This window comes from Megalobrama amblycephala, linkage group LG11 (assembly GCF_018812025.1).
Source record: "Megalobrama amblycephala isolate DHTTF-2021 linkage group LG11, ASM1881202v1, whole genome shotgun sequence".
Classification (NCBI taxonomy): Eukaryota; Metazoa; Chordata; class Actinopteri; order Cypriniformes; family Xenocyprididae; genus Megalobrama; species Megalobrama amblycephala.
This window is the reverse complement of record NC_063054.1, coordinates 237442-258337: the sequence shown is the minus strand read 5'-3', so window position 1 is coordinate 258337 and position 20896 is coordinate 237442. Positions and strand designations below refer to the sequence as shown.

Sequence of the window (20896 nt, the reverse complement as noted above, 5' to 3'; positions counted from 1 at the left end):
ACGAGTCTCTTCTGCTCACCAAGACTGCATTTATATGAACAAAAACACAGTAAAAACAGTGAAATATTATTCCAGAGTAAAACAGCTGTTTTCTCTGTGAATATATAATAAAATATAATTTATTCCTGTGATCAAAGCTGAATTTATTTGATCAAAAATACAGTAAAAATTTGAAATATGTTTACAATTTAAAATAACTTATTTCTATGTGAATATATAGTAAAATATAATTTATTCCTGTGATCAAAGCTGAATTTATTTAATCAAAAATACAGTAAAAATTTGAAATATATTTACAATTTAAAATAATTTATTTCTATGTGAATATATAGTAAAATATAATTTATTCCTGTGATCAAAGCTGAATTTATTTGATCAAAAATACAGTAAAAATTTGAAATATATTTACAATTTAAAATAATTTATTTCTATGTGAATATATAGTAAAATATAATTTATGCCTGTGATCAAAGCTGAATTTATTTAATCAAAAATACAGTAAAAAATTGAAATATATTTACAATTTAAAATAACTTATTTCTATGTGAATATATAGTAAAATATAATTTATTCCTGTGATCAAAGCTGAATTTATTTGATCAAAAATACAGTAAAAATTTGAAATATGTTTACAATTTAAAATAACTTATTTCTATGTGAATATATAATAAAATATAATTTATTCCTGTGATCAAAGCTGAATTTATTTAATCAAAAATACAGTAAAAATTTGAAATATATTTACAATTTAAAATAATTTATTTCTATGTGAATATATAGTAAAATATAATTTATGCCTGTGATCAAAGCTGAATTTATTTAATCAAAAATACAGTAAAAATTTGAATTATATTTACAATTTAAAATAATTTATTTCTATGTGAATATATAGTAAAATATAATTTATTCCTGTGATTACTCCAGTCTTCAGTGTCACATGATCCTTCAGAAATCATTCTGATATGATAATTTGATGCTCAAGAAACATTTATGATTATTATCAATGTTAAAAACAGTTTATATTTTTGTGGAAACTGATTTTTCAGGATTCTTTGATGAACAGAAAGTTCAAAAGAACAGGATTTATTTGAAACAGAATCTTTTGAAACATTATAAATGTCTTTACTGTCACTTTTGATCAATTTAATGCATCCTTGATGAATAAAACTATTAATTTCTTTCAAAAAATGTGAAATTGTTGAGCAGTATGTTGTGTGTCGTCTGGTGTCAGATGTCAGGGGTCAGACCAGCGTATGTGGCGTGATGAGTGTTGGTTTTGGATGGTGTGTGTGTGTGTGTGTGTGTGTGTGTGTGAGGTGACGGACAGGAAGAGGTGATCACATATCCTGTCAGCGTGGAGAGAGAGAGAGAGAGTGATGTGCAGGAGACAGGGATCAGTCTGTCTCTCTCTCTAACGCTGTCCGTCAGGTGTTAGATTGCCGTGTCCCCTGATCCATATTCGCTCGCTTCTGTCATCTCTTTCCCTTCACAAGCCCCATCAAAACTTCAAAATAAAAAAGCTGTGACTCTTCCCACAGGAAATATTTCCTTTTGCTTTTCCTCCCTCACATATTCTCCTTCCCTTTATGTCTGTCTCTCTTTCTCTCTTTACCTTTTCTTTTTTAACCCGGCCTTGCTTTGATCAAACACGTCCCTGCCAGGTCCTCGTGCGTGTGAAATAAATGACAAAAAAAGATTATTTCTCTGACTATAAGATGTTGAGTCGAGGGCAAGTGCATTTTCCAATTGCATGATGGCAGTGTTCACCGGTGTGTGTGTGTGTGTGTGTGTGTGTGTGTGTGTGTAAGACAGATGAGACAGGGCTTAAGGAAGGCTAACAGTGGGGCACAGCGCTATCACGCGCTCACGTCAGCCACACATGATGGATGACCCGCGTGAAACAGCCGGTGACACCTGACAGAGAGAGATTCACGCTCACGTCTCGCTCTCAGCGCTCGCCCCGCTGATGAAATTAACCCTGTTCAATCCATGGCCGTTACAACAAAGTTTGTTTGCATATTAATTACAACACTTAAAGGGTTAATTCACCCAAAAATGAAGTTTCTGTCATTAATTACTCACCCTCATGTTGTTCCAAACCCGTAAGACCTTCGTTCATCTTCAGAACACAAATTAAGATATTTTTGATGAAATCCGAGAGGTTTATGACTCAATATCTATAATCAACACTTTCAAGGTCCAGAAAGGTACTAAAGACATCATTAAAACAGTCATGTGACTGCAGTGGTTCGACCTTAACGTTATGAAGAGACGAGAATACTTTTTGTGCGCAAAAACAAAACAAAAATAACGACTTCATTCAACAATCTCTTCTCTTCCGTGTCATTCTCATATGTTGTTTACATCCAGCGCTTCCAGGTTCATCGTCAGAACGCCGACTCATTATTGGCCGGCTCCTGCGTGATGCATCGTGCTGATCACATGACCAGCTTTGGCCAATACTGAGCCAGCATTCAGACGTGAACACGGAAGGATGCGTCACCTGCGTAAGATAATGACAAAGAAGAGAAGAGATTGTTGAATAAAGTCATTATTTTTGTTTTGTTTTTGCATACAAAAATTATTCTCGTCTCTTCATAACATTAAGGTTGAACCACTGCAGTCACATGACTCTTTTAACGATGTATTTAGTTCCTTTCTGGACCTTGAAAGTGTTGATTATAGACATTGAGTCATAAACCTCTCGGATTTCATCAAAAATATCTTAATTTGTGTTCTGAAGATGAACGAAGGGTGTGGAACGACATGAGGGTGAGTAATTAATGACAGAAATTTAATTTTTTTGTGTGAACCTCACTTTGATGTTGAATCTCACAAAGCCGACTGTAGATTTCTTTACATATTATTCTGTCAAAAGGAAAGGTTACACGAACAACTGAAAAAGTTGTTTATTTGCTGCTGTCTCAAACAGAATAGAATTATATCAATTTTAAAATCGAATATGTAAATAAAACTCATCACAGTCTAATAACCCTGATTCACCCTGCCAGCGAAGCATCAAACAGATCGCGTCGAGGCTTTCAGCTAATATATGAACACGGCTGCATTCACTCGCTCCAGACGCCGGTCCGCTAAAAGCTCTCGCTCGTGTCTGAGTGTTTGTGGCTCTGAGAGCGCGTGTCAGTGGCTCTAATGAATTGAGATGAATGTCGTTTGTCTGCAGGTTCAAGCACAAACGAATGAGGCTTTTTGCTGGCTCCTTAAAGAGCCCTGTCTGCCCTCGGACGCTTTGTTTTCTGAGGAACACAAATAAGCGCGGCCGTTCACATTAATGCGTGCGACTCTGCTCTCCGAGTCTCTTCATTAGTGGTAAAAGGCAGATGTACCACGGTGTTTTATGTTGATGGACACGCTAATAAACAGCATCTTTTATATCACGTAGATGGCTGCCTATCATCATCCACATCCAAAACAACAGATTGAGTGACCCGTCGTAATAAAGAACGAACAAACATGGAGAAGTTTCCCTGAACGGGATCGGTGCACTCAATGTTAATGCGTTCGGTACAGATATCCAACACTTTTCAAGCAAAACATCTCCTGGTTTCTGTCTCTTGATGTCGGGGTGAAGCGTGACCTGCTCATGCTCTGGAAGGTTTGGTGATTCGCCCGTGCGCTGTAATAACCGGCTGTAAAGGGTAACGTCTCACATGTCAGAGAGTGATTGACGAAAGCAGATGCTCCGGTAAATGTCACATTTAAAATAATACATGAGAAATAAAAGAGGTGATGTCATCACACGGCTCAAAACAAGTCAACAAGAAAGATGTCAAAGTGTGTGTGTGTGTGTGTGTGCAAGGGCAGCTCTTTTGTGCATTACTGCCATTGTGATTCGATTACTTGGTGAAATGTAATTTTGCCGTGTTGCTGTTAGTGGTGTCACACACACACACACTGGAATCAGATTACAGCATTAAAATAAGCCGGCTTTGATTGCACAGGGATACCAGCACCTCCTCCTGCAGGAACACACAATAAATCAATTAACTCTCATTCCTTCCTTTCATTCCTTTATTCCATTAAGACTCAAACAGCATTACACAGGTCGCTCATTTACAGGAGCGCAAACGGTTTAAACACTCCGAGCAACGGCAGATTTATTCAGAAAATTAAAAAAACGTTCTACAGCTGCTGATTATATTGATAAAGTTCATTGCGATACGGTTTTAAATAAGCAGTACGAGACGAATGAGAGCCGGGTGAGACGCACACATCTTTATTGTTTCTCTTGACCACAGATGCCACAATATCTCATCTCAGCACTTTTGATGAATGGCTATGCTGTTTTTAATTAGTAATCGCCAGTGTTGGAGTAATGCATTACTAGTTACGCAATCAGATTACTTTCAAGTAACTAGTAAAGTAATGCAATTGCTTTTAAATTCACAACAAAATATCTGAGTTACTTTTTCAGATAAGTACACAAGTTACTTTGTTAAGGTTATCATAGTTCTATGCCAAAAACAGATTCAATATTCATCAAAATGAAATTAAACTGTGAAATACAATCCCAGAATATGACACAAACCTGCAATAATTAAATATATTAAATGAAACAAATACTACTACTAATAAAACATACTAATAATCAGAAATGACTTTAGATGAACAGCACATTTCCTTCATCCTGAGGCTTATTCAAAATGCCAAAAATTGAACTTTTTTTGTTGTTATTAAACATCAAACATCAAGCCCAGATGAGAAAAAGTAACGCAAAAGTAACTTAACACATTACTTTCCATAAAAAGTAACTAACGCAATTAGTTACTTTTTCTTTAGGGAGTAATGCAACATTGTAACGCATTACTTTTAAAGGTAACTTTCCCCAACACTGATAAAAAAAAAGAGGTTAATTGACTAATTTTGTGTCTCTGGAAAATAGTGATCTATTATATTACATTGAATATCAAAGTTTTTGTGTGTACTTGTTATGGACGCAGTAATGTTTTTAGATTTGTGGAGTAAAAATTATATTTTTTGTTTTGAAGTGAAAAGACCTTTGGGGTAAGATGGGCCACCAAAATTGTCACAGAAGGCCCGAGCGGCATGTTGTTACTAGTGTTGTTAATGTTGAATTTAATACTTATTGTAATTCATTGGGTTGTTATTTAATAATTTCATGAGTTAGACGTACATTTCATTAAAACCTATAGGCTACTTGAGTAAAATCATGATGGTTTATGACATATCTTCAATTAAAACACGGTCAATTCAATTTTAATTTCTGATTATTATCAAAGGCACACTATGTAAGTTTTCGCCGCTAGAGGTCGCTTATTCAAAACGAAGGCCTGGCTTGGTGATGTCTTGATTTCACAGAATCATGGGAGGTGTTGTCTTCACGTCTACAGCCGGTGGAAAAGAATCGGGATGCGACTCGGGCAGAAATCATGTTCATGGATGAGATTATTAACGTTACTGTAGCGTATGTGGGGTAACGCAGCGCTGTTTATCATATTAGATACATATTCATGTTGAAAGTTGTTATGATGCTGCTCTGAGCGTTCGCTCGGCGGCTGCTGTGAGACACGTGTTGCACACTGCAGTAAGACAGATCGATATTAGGCATGGTAAAACATGGTAAATCAAGAAAACAAGATTTAAACAATAAGACTTACTGTGTTGAGCTATATAACATGATTAGTTTTCTGTCTATAAATGTATCCAGACAGTGTCTCACCTGTCTAATAAAACACAGAATATATTAAACCGTCTTTGGTGTTTCCATGGTTTCTACAAAATAATACCCGAAAACGAAAACAAAACATATAACGTTGTTCTAGTGGCTTTTGGATATTTTAATCCAAAAATATTACATATTGTGCCTTCAGTGTTGAAAACAGTTCATATTTGTGTTTTTTTCAGGATTCTTTGATGAATAGAAAGTTCAAAAGAACAGCATTTTTTTGACATCTTTTGTAACATTATAAATGTCACTTTTGATCAATTTAATATGTCCTTGCTGAATAAAAATATTAATTTCTTTTCCAAAAAACTGTGGTTGATCAGTGGTGTCGTTGTGCAGTCAGATATTTTGGTATAATAATGTATTTGAAGGTACTTTCTATACAAGTGTCACCAACCAGAACTGCAAAAATGATGCTAAAAATAATAATTTAGGTTGGCCAGTATATACTGTCTGCTCATATATAAGCGTTTATGGACATGAATACTCAACAGGCGTGTGATTGGCGTGTCGCTTTGTGTTGTTTCTGAGCTTCATGTGGGCTGGTTAATTAGCTGAAACAAATAGAGAGTTCAGGAGCCATCTGGGGTGGAAAGAGAGAGTGCGTCTCCATCTGATCGTCCCGCGCTAAACGGCATCTCTCAGCGTGAGCTGTCTGTCGCTCCGGTGGACGGTCTCGCAGCTCTAAACGCCGCTTCACGGCTCCTCACCAAAATCAATGTGATGCTGATGAGGGAGAGCCTTTAATATGTCACCAAAACAAGCGTCAGGATGTCTCGTACTGACGCTGTCCTTCTATGCTCCATCTTCGTGATTTATTCATAATCATAAAGTCATCAGCAGTGTCCAGAGCATCTCCGATATGTGAGGATCTCTACACTTACACCCGGCAGAACAAACAGAGAAACAGCTTCATGCTTTCTGTTTTCCCCCTCCAGTAAAAAATAGATGACTAGCTTGTTTTATGTACGGATGAGATGTCTCTCCGCTTGTCTGCGAAGCCAAATGTATCTGCAGACGCGCACACAGTTACTAAAGGACCATCTGGATCGTCTGGTGTGGTGTAATACTGTCGCCATTTGCATGTGTCGTTATGGTTTGCTTGTTGATTTAAGCATGTTTTTTTTGTACTGCAGTAGTGTGATTACAGGTGCTTTTTTTTTATTAAATAAATTTGATAGAAAGTGATTTCCAGAACATTAACTGATAATAATAACCTTCGTTCAGAAATCACGAGCTCCTTAACATATTTACGTTTTGATTCTGTGTGACACATTGGGATGGTTTGGATTAGAATATGATCACGTGTAGCTCAGTCTGTCTCTATGAAACAGTTTCCTGAGATTTCTCTTGATTCTTCCAGAGCCCCCGAGACCCATCGCTCCTCCTCAGCTGCTGGGCGTCGGGCCAACATACCTGCTAATCCAGCTGAACGCTAACTCCATATTCGGGGACGGCCCCATCATCCTGAAGGAGGTGGAGTACAGGATGACCTCTGGAAGCTGGACAGAGACCCACGCCGTCAACTCGCCCAATTACAAACTCTGGCACCTGGATCCCGACACGGAGTATGAGATCCGAGTGTTGCTGACCCGACCGGGAGAGGGGGGGACCGGACAGCCCGGGCCGGCTCTCATCACCAGAACCAAGTGTGCAGGTTAGTCTGCTGGACTTCCCATTCCTCCTTCTACTTGTGGTGCCATGAAATTTTTAACAAGTGCATATTTATCTATTTTTTGTGGGAGGTGCTCATGCTGGCAGCAATTAAAGGATTAGTTCACTTCAGAATTCAAATTTTCCTGATAATTTCCTCACCCTCATGTCATCCAAGATGTTCATGTCTTTCTTTCTTCAGTGGAAAAGAAATAAAGGTTTTTGAGGAAATCATTCCAGGATTTTTCTCCATATAGTGGACTTCAACGGGTTGAAGGTCCAAATGTCAGTTTCAGTACAGCTTCAACAGAACAGTGCAAGACGAGCATTTGTGGTTAAAAAGTATATAATGTTTATTTTTTTTATTAAATGAGCGATGGTTTCTCTAGATAAGACTCTTATTCCTCGTCTGGGATCATGTAGAGCTCTTTGAAGCTGCACTGAAACATTGACACTGACATTTGGACCTTCAACCCGTTGAAGTCCACTATATGGAGAAAAATCCTGGAATGTTTTCCTCAAAAACCTTCATTTCTTTTCCACTGAAGAAAGAAAGACATGAACATCTTGGATGACATGAGGGTGAGTTTTAATTCTGAAGTGAACTAATCCTTTAAAGTACTTTGGGGTTTTTTGCCTGCGATATTGCCAAATTTCAGGGATCCAGTCCTTTTGACTTAAGAAAAAAGCATAAGCTTTGAGTCACTTAGTATGGCATGCTTGTTCGCTGATTAAATGCCAATTCTTATTGAAAATGAATGACTTCCTGTCACATTGTCTTTGCAAATCATTTTCAGTGTAAATAACCCTCACCGAGAATTGAAAATTCTGTCATCAATTCTTCCAAACGTGTATGACCTTCCTTTTGTGGACAACTATTTTCCTCCACACAGTGTTAGTCAGTGGGGTCCAAAACAACACTGACCTTCACTGTATGGACATTTGTCATACAGGTTTGGGATGACACAAGGGTGAGTAAATGATGACAAAATGTTAATTTTGGGGTGAATTGTCCCTCGAAGTGTAAATACAGGAGGTTTTCACCTAGTTTGCACAGGTGCATGGGTGTTCTTCTGTGTACACACTCCTGCTCTGATCATACACACATAAACACACACAAAAGGACAAAACGCAGGCTTTGGGCTCCCCTGGAGCAGATGGAGGTTCGGGTTCAGCTGCAGTTTCACAGCGATCCATAAGTGACATTGAAACAAGGGTCCTCCTGTTCCTGCTGCAGCACACCTCCACTGAAAGTGTGTTTTTCCCCTCTCGGTGTGTTGTATTTGCACATAAATAATTGCCTGGAGCTTCTTCAGAAACATAATTGGAAAATAAAGTAAACAAGAGAGCGTGTGGAGCAGCTATCATCGATGCCACTCACCCTGTGTGTGTGTGTGTTTATATGTTAATCATGACTCAAACCATGCGCCGTATACCACCGCCCTTATAAAATTGGAAGCGTATGAGAGCAAACACTCAGTCACACTGCATATAAGGGCCTTGTGCCTTCATTTGAGCGCTGCGATGCCATTCTCTCCGCGGGTTTCCATGGCTCCCGTATTAAACGTGGCAAGACTCGGCGAGGACAGATATGCAGCTCGTATGAGGAGGCACGGAGCGACGACGGTCTTCCGGAGAGTGGAAGAGAGAGAGAGCAGCGTATGCATGGTTTCATTACAGAGAGATGCTCTGTGTCCCCAGTGGCGGCACAGTACGGCGGCCCACTCGCTCGCCGCCTGATTGAAATTCAAACAGGAGCCCCTCTCCCCCATCAGTCGCATTTGAACTTTCATATATTTTTTTTATTTTGGCAAAAGACGTTTTCCAGGTCTGCTTTAGACGTGGCTTTAGATGGAGCGCTCGCTGGCTTTTTCATCTCCCTCTAGCCAATCACACGCTTATCTCACCTCGGACAGGGAGAACTGAGTGGAACCGGTGAATTTACACAATTACATTTAGATTGGTGCCAGTCTGCCCGAGTGCTCTGTTTAAATTCACATTTTCTCTCTCTCTCTCTGTCTCTGTCTGTCGGTGAGTTTCCTGCTAAACCTTATTGTCTGGCGCTTGTGTGGCGTGTGCACATTTCACATTTATCAATATTATTATGTTTGGCAGCATAGTTTATCTTGGTTGTGGGTATGCATTTTGAAAAGGGCGACAGAGAGGAGGCGTAACTTTCTGAACGAACATCGCCTCTTGTATGTGCCTGAGCACAAGCCAAACACACTGATTCTTTCCTCTTAAAGACTCACTGAAGCTCCCCAGCCGTGTGTGTGTGTGTGTGTGTTGAGCTCATAATTAGGTGTGGCTTTATCACAGTTGTGTTCCTGAAACCTCTGAGATCAGCAGAAGCCCCTCAGGCCTGAACTGAGCTAAAAACTATTGCTCAGAGCTGTCCCTCTGCTCTTTTGAAATTTTCCAGGTTTGTCCCAAATACCTGGAGAAGAACGCTATCCGTCAGCATCCCCATTCATCTCAAAGGCAGTCGCTCTGTTTTCAGACATTCAAAGTAACAGAATACTATTAAAGCGTGGGAGATTTACTGGAGTGGTTTTCAGGAAACCTAAGCGAAAATCTCCAGTTGATTTCTAATTTTGTTGCTTTTTAGAAGACATGGTTCTGATATTAAACCTATATTATCACATTTCAATCATGACAACTCTCAGAATAGTTTTGGCATGTTAATGAATATGGCAATGTCAATGTATTTGCTGTGAGCATGTAAGATATTCTGCTGCATGAATAGACACACATAAATCCTCTAGCAGATCTAGGCAGGTGGAGCTGGGGAGGTGGAGGGGTTCAGAGGAACTCGCCTACAGAAAACACTAAACCAGACGATTTGAAAGTTGAGCATGCAATCTCATTGGCTGCAGAATCAACAGAGGCCAATCAACTTGTGCCATGCACTAATGATGTGATTGATAACAGATTGCATTAAGGAATTATCAGTCTGCGCCATCTACACTGTAAAAAGTAATACGCTATATCTACTCCATAAAATTTTGGCAACAGATTACAAGCAATATTATTAATTAAATTCAACAAATAGAATTGATTTAGGATTAATCAGATTGATTCCTTAAATGTCAACCATTTAAAACGAGTAAAATTTAAGTAAAATTTAAACAAAAATATCTGAATAACAGATTAATTAAGAACTCTTTATATTTTTTTTTACCAAAACTGAAGACACCTGATGATAACAAGCAGAATCACTGAAGGAAAGAGAAACACAAGAATTAACCGAGGTTTAGATGTTGATGTTGATTTTATTGAAAATGTTTGGTCACCGCTATGGTGATCAGTGTTTCATTTAGTTGGGTAATTTGATTCTTTGCTTTTTATGTCAGTTTGTGGTTTTTGTAATGGTGTTTGCTAATTTTACACATTTTAAATGGTTGACTTTTAAGCAATTCATTTGATTATTATATGTTGAATTTAATTAATAATATTGCTCGTAATCTGTTGCAACAATTTTATTGAGTAGATAAAGCGTATTACTTTTTACAGTGATGACTGAACTAGATAATTAAAAGTTTTCATTCCTATAGACTAATTATTCTGAGCACAGTTTGAGATGTTGTACGGTCTGAGGCATTCTGAAACGTGTGGGATTACTGGCGGCTTTTTGTCAGGAGAAACATAAGAAGCTGTAGCCTTCAGCATTTGCTCTCAATTTAATCATATTGCTGTGTCAGAGAAACATTTGAGATATTAAGAGGATCTCATTTGTGATTTGTGAATATGAAACTAGATTCAGTTCCTCCTGATGTCATGGGAATGTAATCTTTTTCACAACGAAAAGTTACAACAGCAGAGGTGATCTTTCTGCTCAGGAACATTCCCTCTCGGCTGAACTGTGAGAGTTCAGAATGGAAAAGGTTATGTCTGATTATTTTTTTGTAGACACTGCATGGAGATGGAGAATAATGCATTGGAATGCAGGTGCTCGTGTGTCCTGATTATCACAGCAAGAAAAACCATTATGACAATGTTCCAGACATCTCTCCCCTGCCTTTTTATTTTGTATAAATGTCAAGCTATTTCCCTAAAATAGCAAATTGATCATGTTTCCCATGATTCCCTGCTAAATAAATGAGAAGTCAAACATTGCCTCAGTCATCATTGTACAAGTCAGTGCAATGTCTATAATGATGTCTGGAGAAATAAGCGTGAACTGGAGATGGAATTGAATCGGTGGCCTTTGCTCGACACCGCTCTGATGCAACGCAGACAGATGCCGATCGGGATTTATTGAACACTCGTTTCTAGAATTAAAAAATGGCTTTATCACAACTAAAAGAGATCTACTTTGAGATCCATTTATAATATGAATTGAAGAGAACCGTCCTCAGTTCACTTTTGGGTCCACTGAAAGAGGTGTGACTTTGATTCTCGAGTGTGAACATGAGAGCTGCAGTTTCAATGTGATGTTAGGCCGTTTTGTTCTTTTAGTGTGTCATTTTTTATGTCCCAATTATAAACATTTCAAATGGTGATCCTCTTGAAGATTGAATGTTTTTGGCTGACCAATGGTAGTGTTCAGGAAATCGGTCTGAAAACACATATATTATTTTCCATACTGGTGTAGAAATAACACGTCGATCATATCACAGTTCAGATCACTATCGTGAAATTTGTCGAAATAACTGCACATTTATTTTCTGGCCTAGTTTGAGCTGAAGCACAGACAGCTCTGTCACTTAATTGTAGTCGTCTGTCTGCTTTCTTTTACAATAAAAATTGGTGTAATGCAAACTTCCAGTGTGTTCGGGTACGTTTGAAAGTCGTATTCCCATGTGTCTGATAGCCAGAGGGCAGGATGTAGCGGCACATCTGGTATTTCTGCTCTTTCTCTCTTTCTTACTGTGCCGTCTCTCCCCATCAGTCTCTGCCTGTAGTGCTGTGCCTTCAGAGGAGACCACCACCACAGCTTGCTTTCTGACAGCAGAGGAAACAGTGGGAAAATGGTGTCTCCTCTTCACCTCCAAGTCAAATCCTTGGCTCCAGCATCAGCGCTGGTGAGATGGAAAGGGCTGTAATGACACTGTCGGAGTCACACCGGCTCCCAAAATCTCGCACACTTTTGATAATGGATGCTTATTGGGGGCATCAACACATTTTCAAAAATGTGTACTACATCCGTGAAAGGTTATGAGGTCCAGAATTTATAGCAGAAAAATCCCGGCTTTCATAGCTTTTTATTTTTATTCTGTTTTATTCACATTCTCTTTATTTTATTAATATTTATTAATTGCATTTATGTCAAGACCTACATCAAGAGAATTTAATACTACTGCAGTTTGTATAGTGGCAGTATGCCACTCTGAACACAAACATAGACCTTTCCTGTCTAGATAAATAGTGTCAGCAGGAACAAGGTTTGTTGAAACAGGAAGTAATAGGAAAAGTACTCTGATCTTTGCTCTTTGACCATTTACTACAAAAACACAGCTGGCAGAGTGTCTGCATTGTGTGTTTCTACCCAACAGTAGCTGAGTTGAATGGCTACACAAGTCTAAACAGGACTTGGTTTCGAACCATCACACAGGAGATTAATTAACCGACTGATTACAAAGTCACAAAGCAATTAACAGCACCACATAATGAGAAAACATACATGCTAGATTGCAGGAAATAAGATCTTTGTGTTGGAAATGCTTGGAGAGTCATCAATATCTAATAGTTATTGGATATCCATCCCCCAAAAGTAAGGATGAAGAATTGTCTGTCCATTAATGTAGACGTTCAGGCCTAAGTATACGGATTGATGACATCCACACAAGCCAGGACGAGTTATCATTATGTGGTCCACACAGCAGAGTATAATTTAGAAATGTATAGAAAATATCACCATAAACCACTTGCAAATGAAAGCTGTGTAGATAGAGAGCGTCAGGGGTCCCAGCACTGAGCCCTGAGGTACCCCGGTGATGAGAGGTGTACGTCTCGCTAGGACATCATTATAGGATATAAACCAGGAAAGTGCTGACCTGGACAAAATTAGCATGGAGTTGTGTAAGGATTCTCTGGCTTGCTTGAGTCCTGTGGTTATAGCAAGGAAAGCAGTTTGAGTTGAGTGACCACGTTTGAAGCCAAATTTCAATTAAGATTACATCTCATGGAAATCAAATTCCGGCACACATAATGAATTGGCTCTTTAGCCCAGTGACTAAGTGTTTTTTGTAATCAAGTAATATAAAAGTATAGAAGTATAATACATTAAAGTATGCCAAATAAATATAAATTGAAGGACCCATGTGTAAAGAAGGGTTTTTCCTGGTTCCAAATTAAATTAGAAGTCTATTAGTTTAATCCTTTAATGCATGATGTCCATTAATGTGGACAAATCTTTAACCCTTCAGGGTGTGATGGTACATCAAAACCATCATTAGAAATTAGCTTTGACCTTTAATTCTTATAATTCTATTCAAAATGGTGTATCCATAATCTATTTAACCCTTTAAGACGGATGGAGCGCCGGCGCTCCCATTTGCGTGTCTCTCTTTAAGAGCGAATAAAAATTGAATCCATATAGGTAGCACAAAAATTCTTTTTGCATACAAAACCAGAGACTTTAAACTTTCATATTAAGCCTCCAACATGCTTCTGTTGTGTTGTTTTCACCCTCTAATAAGTCTGAGTAATATGCGTTTACAACAAAAATAGCACAGCCGCTAACTGAATACAAATATGTATATTTCACGTGATCATAACTTCATGAAAAATGAGCAGATCATAGAAAATGCACATCAATATTTAAAGCAGATTCTCGTTCGTTGATCACAAATATATTACTCACGGAATGATTTAACATACTTGGCTAAAAACATGTCTCTCATCTCTCTGGGATGCAGTGTGTATCCAATGTTCACGGACCCATCCATGTTCATTTGATTGAATAACGCAAAATAGGTATCATTTTAAAGCTTAGAATGTCATCTTTTTAAAGAATCTATCCATTTTGAAAAACTCCTAAAGAGTGCTGAGAAGTGCCTCTAAACCTGAGTTTACCCCCTGTTGGCACCACTTGGCTGCGGAAAACATGAATAACAATTTATTAAACTAAACTTTATGCTATCACCACAAAATTTGAACCAGATGCAGCTCACATGTAGGAGAGCATCACCAAAAAAGAATTTTTATCCGATCTTATTGCATTCCTGAGTTATTCATGTCAAATTCATGTCAAACATGTCAAATAATAAAGGGTTAACACAGATGTGTTATTTTCTGGGGAGAAAAAAATCCTTGGGGGTTTTTTGTGTGGGCGCATGCGGGTGTTCGTGTCCGGACTGTGTGTTTTGTACTGTTTGACTTTGACCACAGTGTGTAGGTATAAGGTTGTGTGGTAGCGAGAGAGAAAAGGTGCTGTAATTATCATGAACTAAATGAGTGTGTGCCGTTATAGTGCTGATTGTGCTGAACACGGGCTCTCCGAAGGCCCACGTGCGCGCCATGCTCGATTTAGCAGGCCAATTTTCAATTAAGCTACATCACAAATGAACATCGGCCATTTCAGGAAACATCGGCTTCCCATTTTTTCTGCCTATGTGGCAGAATGTGAGATTGGATGAATCTAATCACTAATTGTCATCGTCCGTCAAGGTGAAAGCCTTCCGGGTAAGTACAATAAACATGCCTCTTGCAGCATGCCTTATGTTCTCTCTGCATTTTAACAGACTGGACGAAATCATGTGCTCATTATTAGATACTGTGGTAAATCTTATAAATGGATATTGATGGATCTTTTTTGCATATAGTAGAGTGCATTGTTTCGTACGAGTTGACACATGAAATGTTGTTGTGAAGCCAGTTGTAAATAGTGAAGCCAAGTGTCTACAGCTCGAATGGTGGACTTTCAAATGAATGTGCAATATTCAATAGCACTTAAGCTCTATCGATAGCATTTGTGGCATTATATTGAACAGACGCAAAATCTTGACAGCCACCTAAGCTCTTCTTGGTGTGTTCATGTCCGAATCATTCTTTTGAATGGCATCGAGTACAATTTTTGGGTGAATTTTTCAATTAAGTTTCACTTGTAGCCTAAACTGTGCTAAATGTTGGCCTCAGAAGGGATCATTAGCTGGGGAATTACAGCTTATTTTAGTGCTATTTTCTAGCTTTGCTTTGGGTGAATAGACTGAAGAAATATATGCTGGTTTGTTAATATCAGAATATTATGTGTTTTCTCTCATGAATCGCTTGTATTTAGAGGCATGCCAGCTCGTCAGAAACCATTACTTGTTTCTGAAAGAAGAGTTTGTTGTGTTACACACACGCTTCACTCTTTCTGTCAAGCTAAATGAAGTGTGTTTGTGCAAGTGCTTGAGTAAGTAAGCCTGGCCGTTGGAACGTGTCAGCTGTGTCTTCACCTCAGGACTTGTTTTGTGTTGTGCTTTGTCCACTAATGATTTCAGTAAGATGATTTGCACTCGTAGAGTCTTTCAAGGCAGCTGTAATAACCTTAATTTTAACGTTCAATCCATAGAAGATTTTAAGAGGTCATTAAGCCCATTAGCCTGTGGTTTAAGACGATTGATTAGGTCTTGAGAGACATTGATCAGGCACCTCGAGTGTGTGTCGTGGAGGGGAATAAATGAGAACGTTTCTCACATACTCATTTGTTTCCCTTCTCTCATTAAACGTGCATGCGTTTGTGTGAAACACACCTACATGTCCTAGTTTCTTTTCTGAGAGCGGTCGCGCTTTACACCTCGGCTTCCTATTTTACTGTAGGAGTGCGGATCCTGTTTGTGTATTTACTCAATATTCTGTGTCCCAGCCTATCTCATAAAGAGCGCAGGTCTGCAGATCCAGCAGACAAACATCATAAAGCCTGGAGATTATCAGTTTATGTCCAGAGAACGTTATTTAAATGGAAATTACTTCCTCTCCTGCCACACGCTGTATTTTATTTGAGCTCTTTGCCACGCGTTGCTGGTGCTGGATATTAATGTTAATGGTGCTTGTGTCTTTTCAGCATTCAGATGATTTTCTCCACTCTTAACATATTGTAGGTGTTTATAGGTCTTTTAATGGCTTCGTATGGGGGAAAAAAGTCCTCATAGGAAGGAACACGCTCTGGTAGGCCATTTATTCTGAACAACAGTGTTGGCCTAATGGATCAGTGCTGCCATATCTTCAACTGCGAAGCAAATCACCTTAAAGTGAACGTTTTTTTTCCACTCTGAAAATGAAAAGAAAGTAGCAAAATATACAAAGTTTCCAGCGACAACCATTATTTTTCTTTCCACACTGAAAGTGCTGCATGCTGCAACAAAATCACAGCTAATAAGAAAAGTTTTCTTTGACTAATAGTGCATACCTTGTGTTTTATGCCGTATAATTACTGGTTCTAAACTTCCACAATCAGTCTCTCCTCATCTATGCTTAATCGGAGTCTCTCCCTCATTGGCAAACACTATTTACACTAGCTTCAGTGGCGCGGCAGTAGAGAGTGAGGCTCAATCGACACGGGTTCGAATCCACCTTTTGCCGAGCTCGCTCTTCTCCATTTTCCCATCACATATCACACCAGAAAGGCATATATTTTTAATAAAAATTAAAATAATGTTCTAAAAGTGCAAATAAACTGCCTAAAAAGTGTTTAATAAAAGTGTTTATTTGGTAGGGTTAGGGGAAGGGTTATTCTCCCAAAAAGGCAGCATCCATTTAATAATTTTAATAAATATAATAATTTACGATCTATGATATTATTGCATCCAAAATACGGAGGTGCAAATAGTGTCTGTCAATATAAGGTATAGATAGCATCTAATTACTATGTACACTTATTGCAAAGAACTGATACTTTTACAGGGTGTAAATAGAATCTATCGCTATTGTCACTTAGGCCCCGTGTCCACCAGAGCGTTTTTTCCAGCTGCTAGCGTACTTTTTCAATTGTTTTCAATGGGAACGCCGCGTTTTTTAAACGCCAGGAGCGCAACGAGGCGCTGAGCGTCTTTTTCACGCTCAAGCGCTGAGAGCTCGGCGTTTTTTACTGGTCGCCTCGAGTTGAAGAATGTTCAACTTTGAGTAAAACGCTGCGCTCATCACTGTCACGTTTTAGCCAGCCGTCCAATCAGAGTGGAGGAGGGGCGGGACAAATACAACTCCGACCAACTGTCACATTCTTGCTGTACAGCGACATCAACATACAGAAACAAAATGGATGAGAAATTAATATTGCTGGTCTCCGAACATACATAGCAAGTAATTCCACATTGTGTGAACATTTTTAGCCTGAAACAAATTACCTTATAAAATCAGTTATAAGTAACAGTGCCGTTGATATTCTGTATCATAGCAACAAAGTGTCTCGACGGAAAAAAAATGCTGCGCTGCAGAAGCGCTCTCAAGCGCTCACAGATAGGCGTTTTAAGCAGAGCGCCTAGCGTTTTCAGCTGGCTAAAAACGCTCTAGTGGACACACGGCCTTAGTGTAAATAGCATCTATTGCCGCTGCCATGTTTAATATGCATAAGGAGCACTGCTTTGGTCCAATGAGGATTAAGTGTGGGCGGGGCTATCAGAAGAAATGGCTGAAAAAATGATGCTTGTCATAGTTGGTTATGCAAAAAATTTCCTCGGATATGGTTAGCACCATAGACACCATAACACCAGACATGGCGTGAAGTAATTTGTCTGTGACACAATCACAGCCAATCAGAACACCTCTGATTTTTAATATAACTATATCAATTTTATAATCGGATTGATGGCTCATTCAGAATGAAAAGCCTTCCTGTAAACAGCTCAGTCCGATTGAGCTCGACCTCAAATAATCTGACAGGAAATTATAACCATGTAAACCCCTTTAAAGGTTTAAAGTTTAAAGGTGCCGTAGAACGCATTTTCACAAGATGTAATATAAGTCTAAGGTGTCCCCTGAATGTGTCTGTGAAGTTTCAGCTCAAAATACCCCATAGATTTTTTATTATTCTTTTTTATTTTTTATTATATAACTGCCTATTTTGGGGCATCATTAAATATGCACCGATTCAGCGTGCGTCCCCTTTAAATCACGTGCTCCCCGCCCCCCGAGCTCTCGACTCTATAATACATTGCATAAACAAAGTTCACACAGCTAATATAACCCTCAAAATGGATCTTTATAAAGTGTTTGCCATGCAGCATGTCTAATCGCGTAATTACAGTGTTTATTTGGATGTTTACATTTGATTCTGAATGAGTTTGATAGTGCTCCGTGGCTAAAGCTAACATTACACACTGTTGGAGAGATTTATAAAGAATGAAGTTGTGTTTATGAATTATACAGACTGCAAGTGTTTAAAAATGAAAATAGCGACGGCTCTCTTGTCTCCGTGAATACAGTAAGAAACGATGGTAACTTTAACCACATTTAACAGTACATTAGCAACATGCTAACGAAACATTTAGAAAGACAATTTACAAATATCACTAAAAATATCATGATATCATGGATCATGTCAGTTATTATTGCTCCATCTGCCATTTTTCGCTATTGTTCTTGCTTGCTTACCTAGTCTGATGATTCAGCTGTGCACAGATCCAGACGTTCTGCCCTTGTGTAATGCCTTGAACATGAGCTGGCATATGCAAATATTGGGGGCGTACATATTAATGATCCCGACTGTTACGTAACAGTCTGTGTTATGTTGAGATTCGCCTGTTCTTCGGAGGTCTTTTGCATAAATCAAATGTATATAAGAAGGAGGAAACAATAGTGTTTGAGACTCACTGTATGTTATTTCCATGTACTGAACTCTAATTATTTAACTATGCTGAGGTAAATTCAATGTTTCATTCTAAGGCACCTTTAACTACTTTCTCAAACAGATATAAATGAATATGTCAATCGGACTGCAAAGTTTAGGGTTCGTATAAACTGAACTTTATGAAATTTGAAATCAGATTGAATTCATTCAGATTGTCAGAAACTTGTTACAAGTGGCATAGTGTTAAATTTTGGATATTCACCATCTACTTTCATATATGAAAAAGAGCAGCAGGAACTTTCTGCAAATACTCTTATATTTTTCTTTGCTTGTGTGTTTTTTGAAGCACCCTGATGCATGAGTAGGTGATGTTTCTGGTTGACCGTTCCTTTAATTCACCCTCCGTGTGCTCTCGGCCCTGTGTTTCACTCACTCCACCTCGGCATGCTGAAGTGGGTTTGTGCACATATAATGATATTTATTCCCTGCCCTTATTACCCATAATCCTGTGCGAGTGCAGCGGTTAAGGTGTGTGTTGACTCTGTGTGCTTATCAGGTCCTCAACAGTCCTCATTTGAATTTCAAAAAAGCCAATTGGATGAACATGCTGTTGGAGTGCAGGTACGCGGTCCGTTTTACCTTTTACTGCCCTTTCATCTACCATCCGTCTCTCTCTCTCTCACACACACACTTCTACAGCCGCCTTCCTCAGGCAAAACAACAAAAAAAACACATAAACCACAGCCTATTTCCACATGCTGAATCTGAATTCAACATTTTCAATCTCCCCACACAATAAAATCCCAATATATTACAGAACTGTAACCCCCCCCACAGCCAATCCCCAACCGATGAATAAAACATGACATGGAAAAAGAGCTCGCGACCAAATATTACCCCATCAGAGGAGAGGTAATCTACTGCACACGCCAGTGCTACCGCTTCAGAAGTTCAGTCTGCCCGATCAGTGTTCCTGTAAGCGCTTGCTCTCGCACAGACGGGGGAAACTCCTTACGGAAGACAGACGCGAGAAATATCTGGGAGAAAGTGAGGGATTTCTTCAGCTTTTGAAGACCACCCCAATGAACATTCATTTTCAGTATAGAGCTGAAGCTGTCAGAAATCTCGCACAGCATTGATTAACTCAGAACAAAATGCTTGAACGGTGCAGAGATTTCAAGCTCAATTGAAGCACATACGGAAGCCCACAGGGTTCACACTTTACGATCTGTTCTCTGTTCTGTTTCTTGTGATTTCTTGACAAAACAAGTTATCTTGAGATGACAGAATGACAGAAAAATAACATATAACTTTATTTAATTATGTTATTATTATTACTGTTTTTTGTTGATGCGTGAACTTATTTGTATCAAATAATCGCAGTGATATTTGTGCTTTATTACTTTTCATATCTCGGCTTTTAAATTCTCAGTTTTATCACTAAATTACAAATATTTCCATATCATTGAACGTAAGTCTGTCACTGACCTTCATAAATGTTGTTTTAAGTTCTTCATAATTAAATTAACATGTTAAATTGGCAGCCCTAATATTTATTATATTTTGTAATGTATATCAACGATATGAATTATGTTGCATGTTGAACGAATAGCTTGTATATAGTAGCTAACGTGTGTGTTTGTGTAGGAGTGTAGTTAATGTCCTCCCATCATCCTCCAGTGCACTAGTGCATGAACAAGAGCTTCCGGCCGTTAACACTGCTCATTATACTCACTCACACCTCAGAGCGGATACACCGCGCCACACGAGCCCTACTGAGAAAAACACTGATACAGACGAGCTACTGGAGCTGCACTGAAGTTATC

General features: G+C 38.7%; 1 protein-coding gene across 18 annotated transcripts in view; it reads left to right on the top strand.

Moving 5' to 3' along the window:
- The window catches only part of ptprk (protein tyrosine phosphatase receptor type K), a 188701-nt gene that overhangs the window by 91781 nt on the left and 76024 nt on the right, over positions 1–20896 (top strand). For all 18 annotated transcript variants that reach the window (XM_048208172.1, XM_048208186.1, XM_048208185.1 and 15 more), the window contains one exon: positions 7071–7364. In XM_048208172.1, the coding sequence (XP_048064129.1) occupies positions 7071–7364 (294 nt within the window). The remainder of the gene's footprint in view (positions 1–7070; positions 7365–20896) is intronic.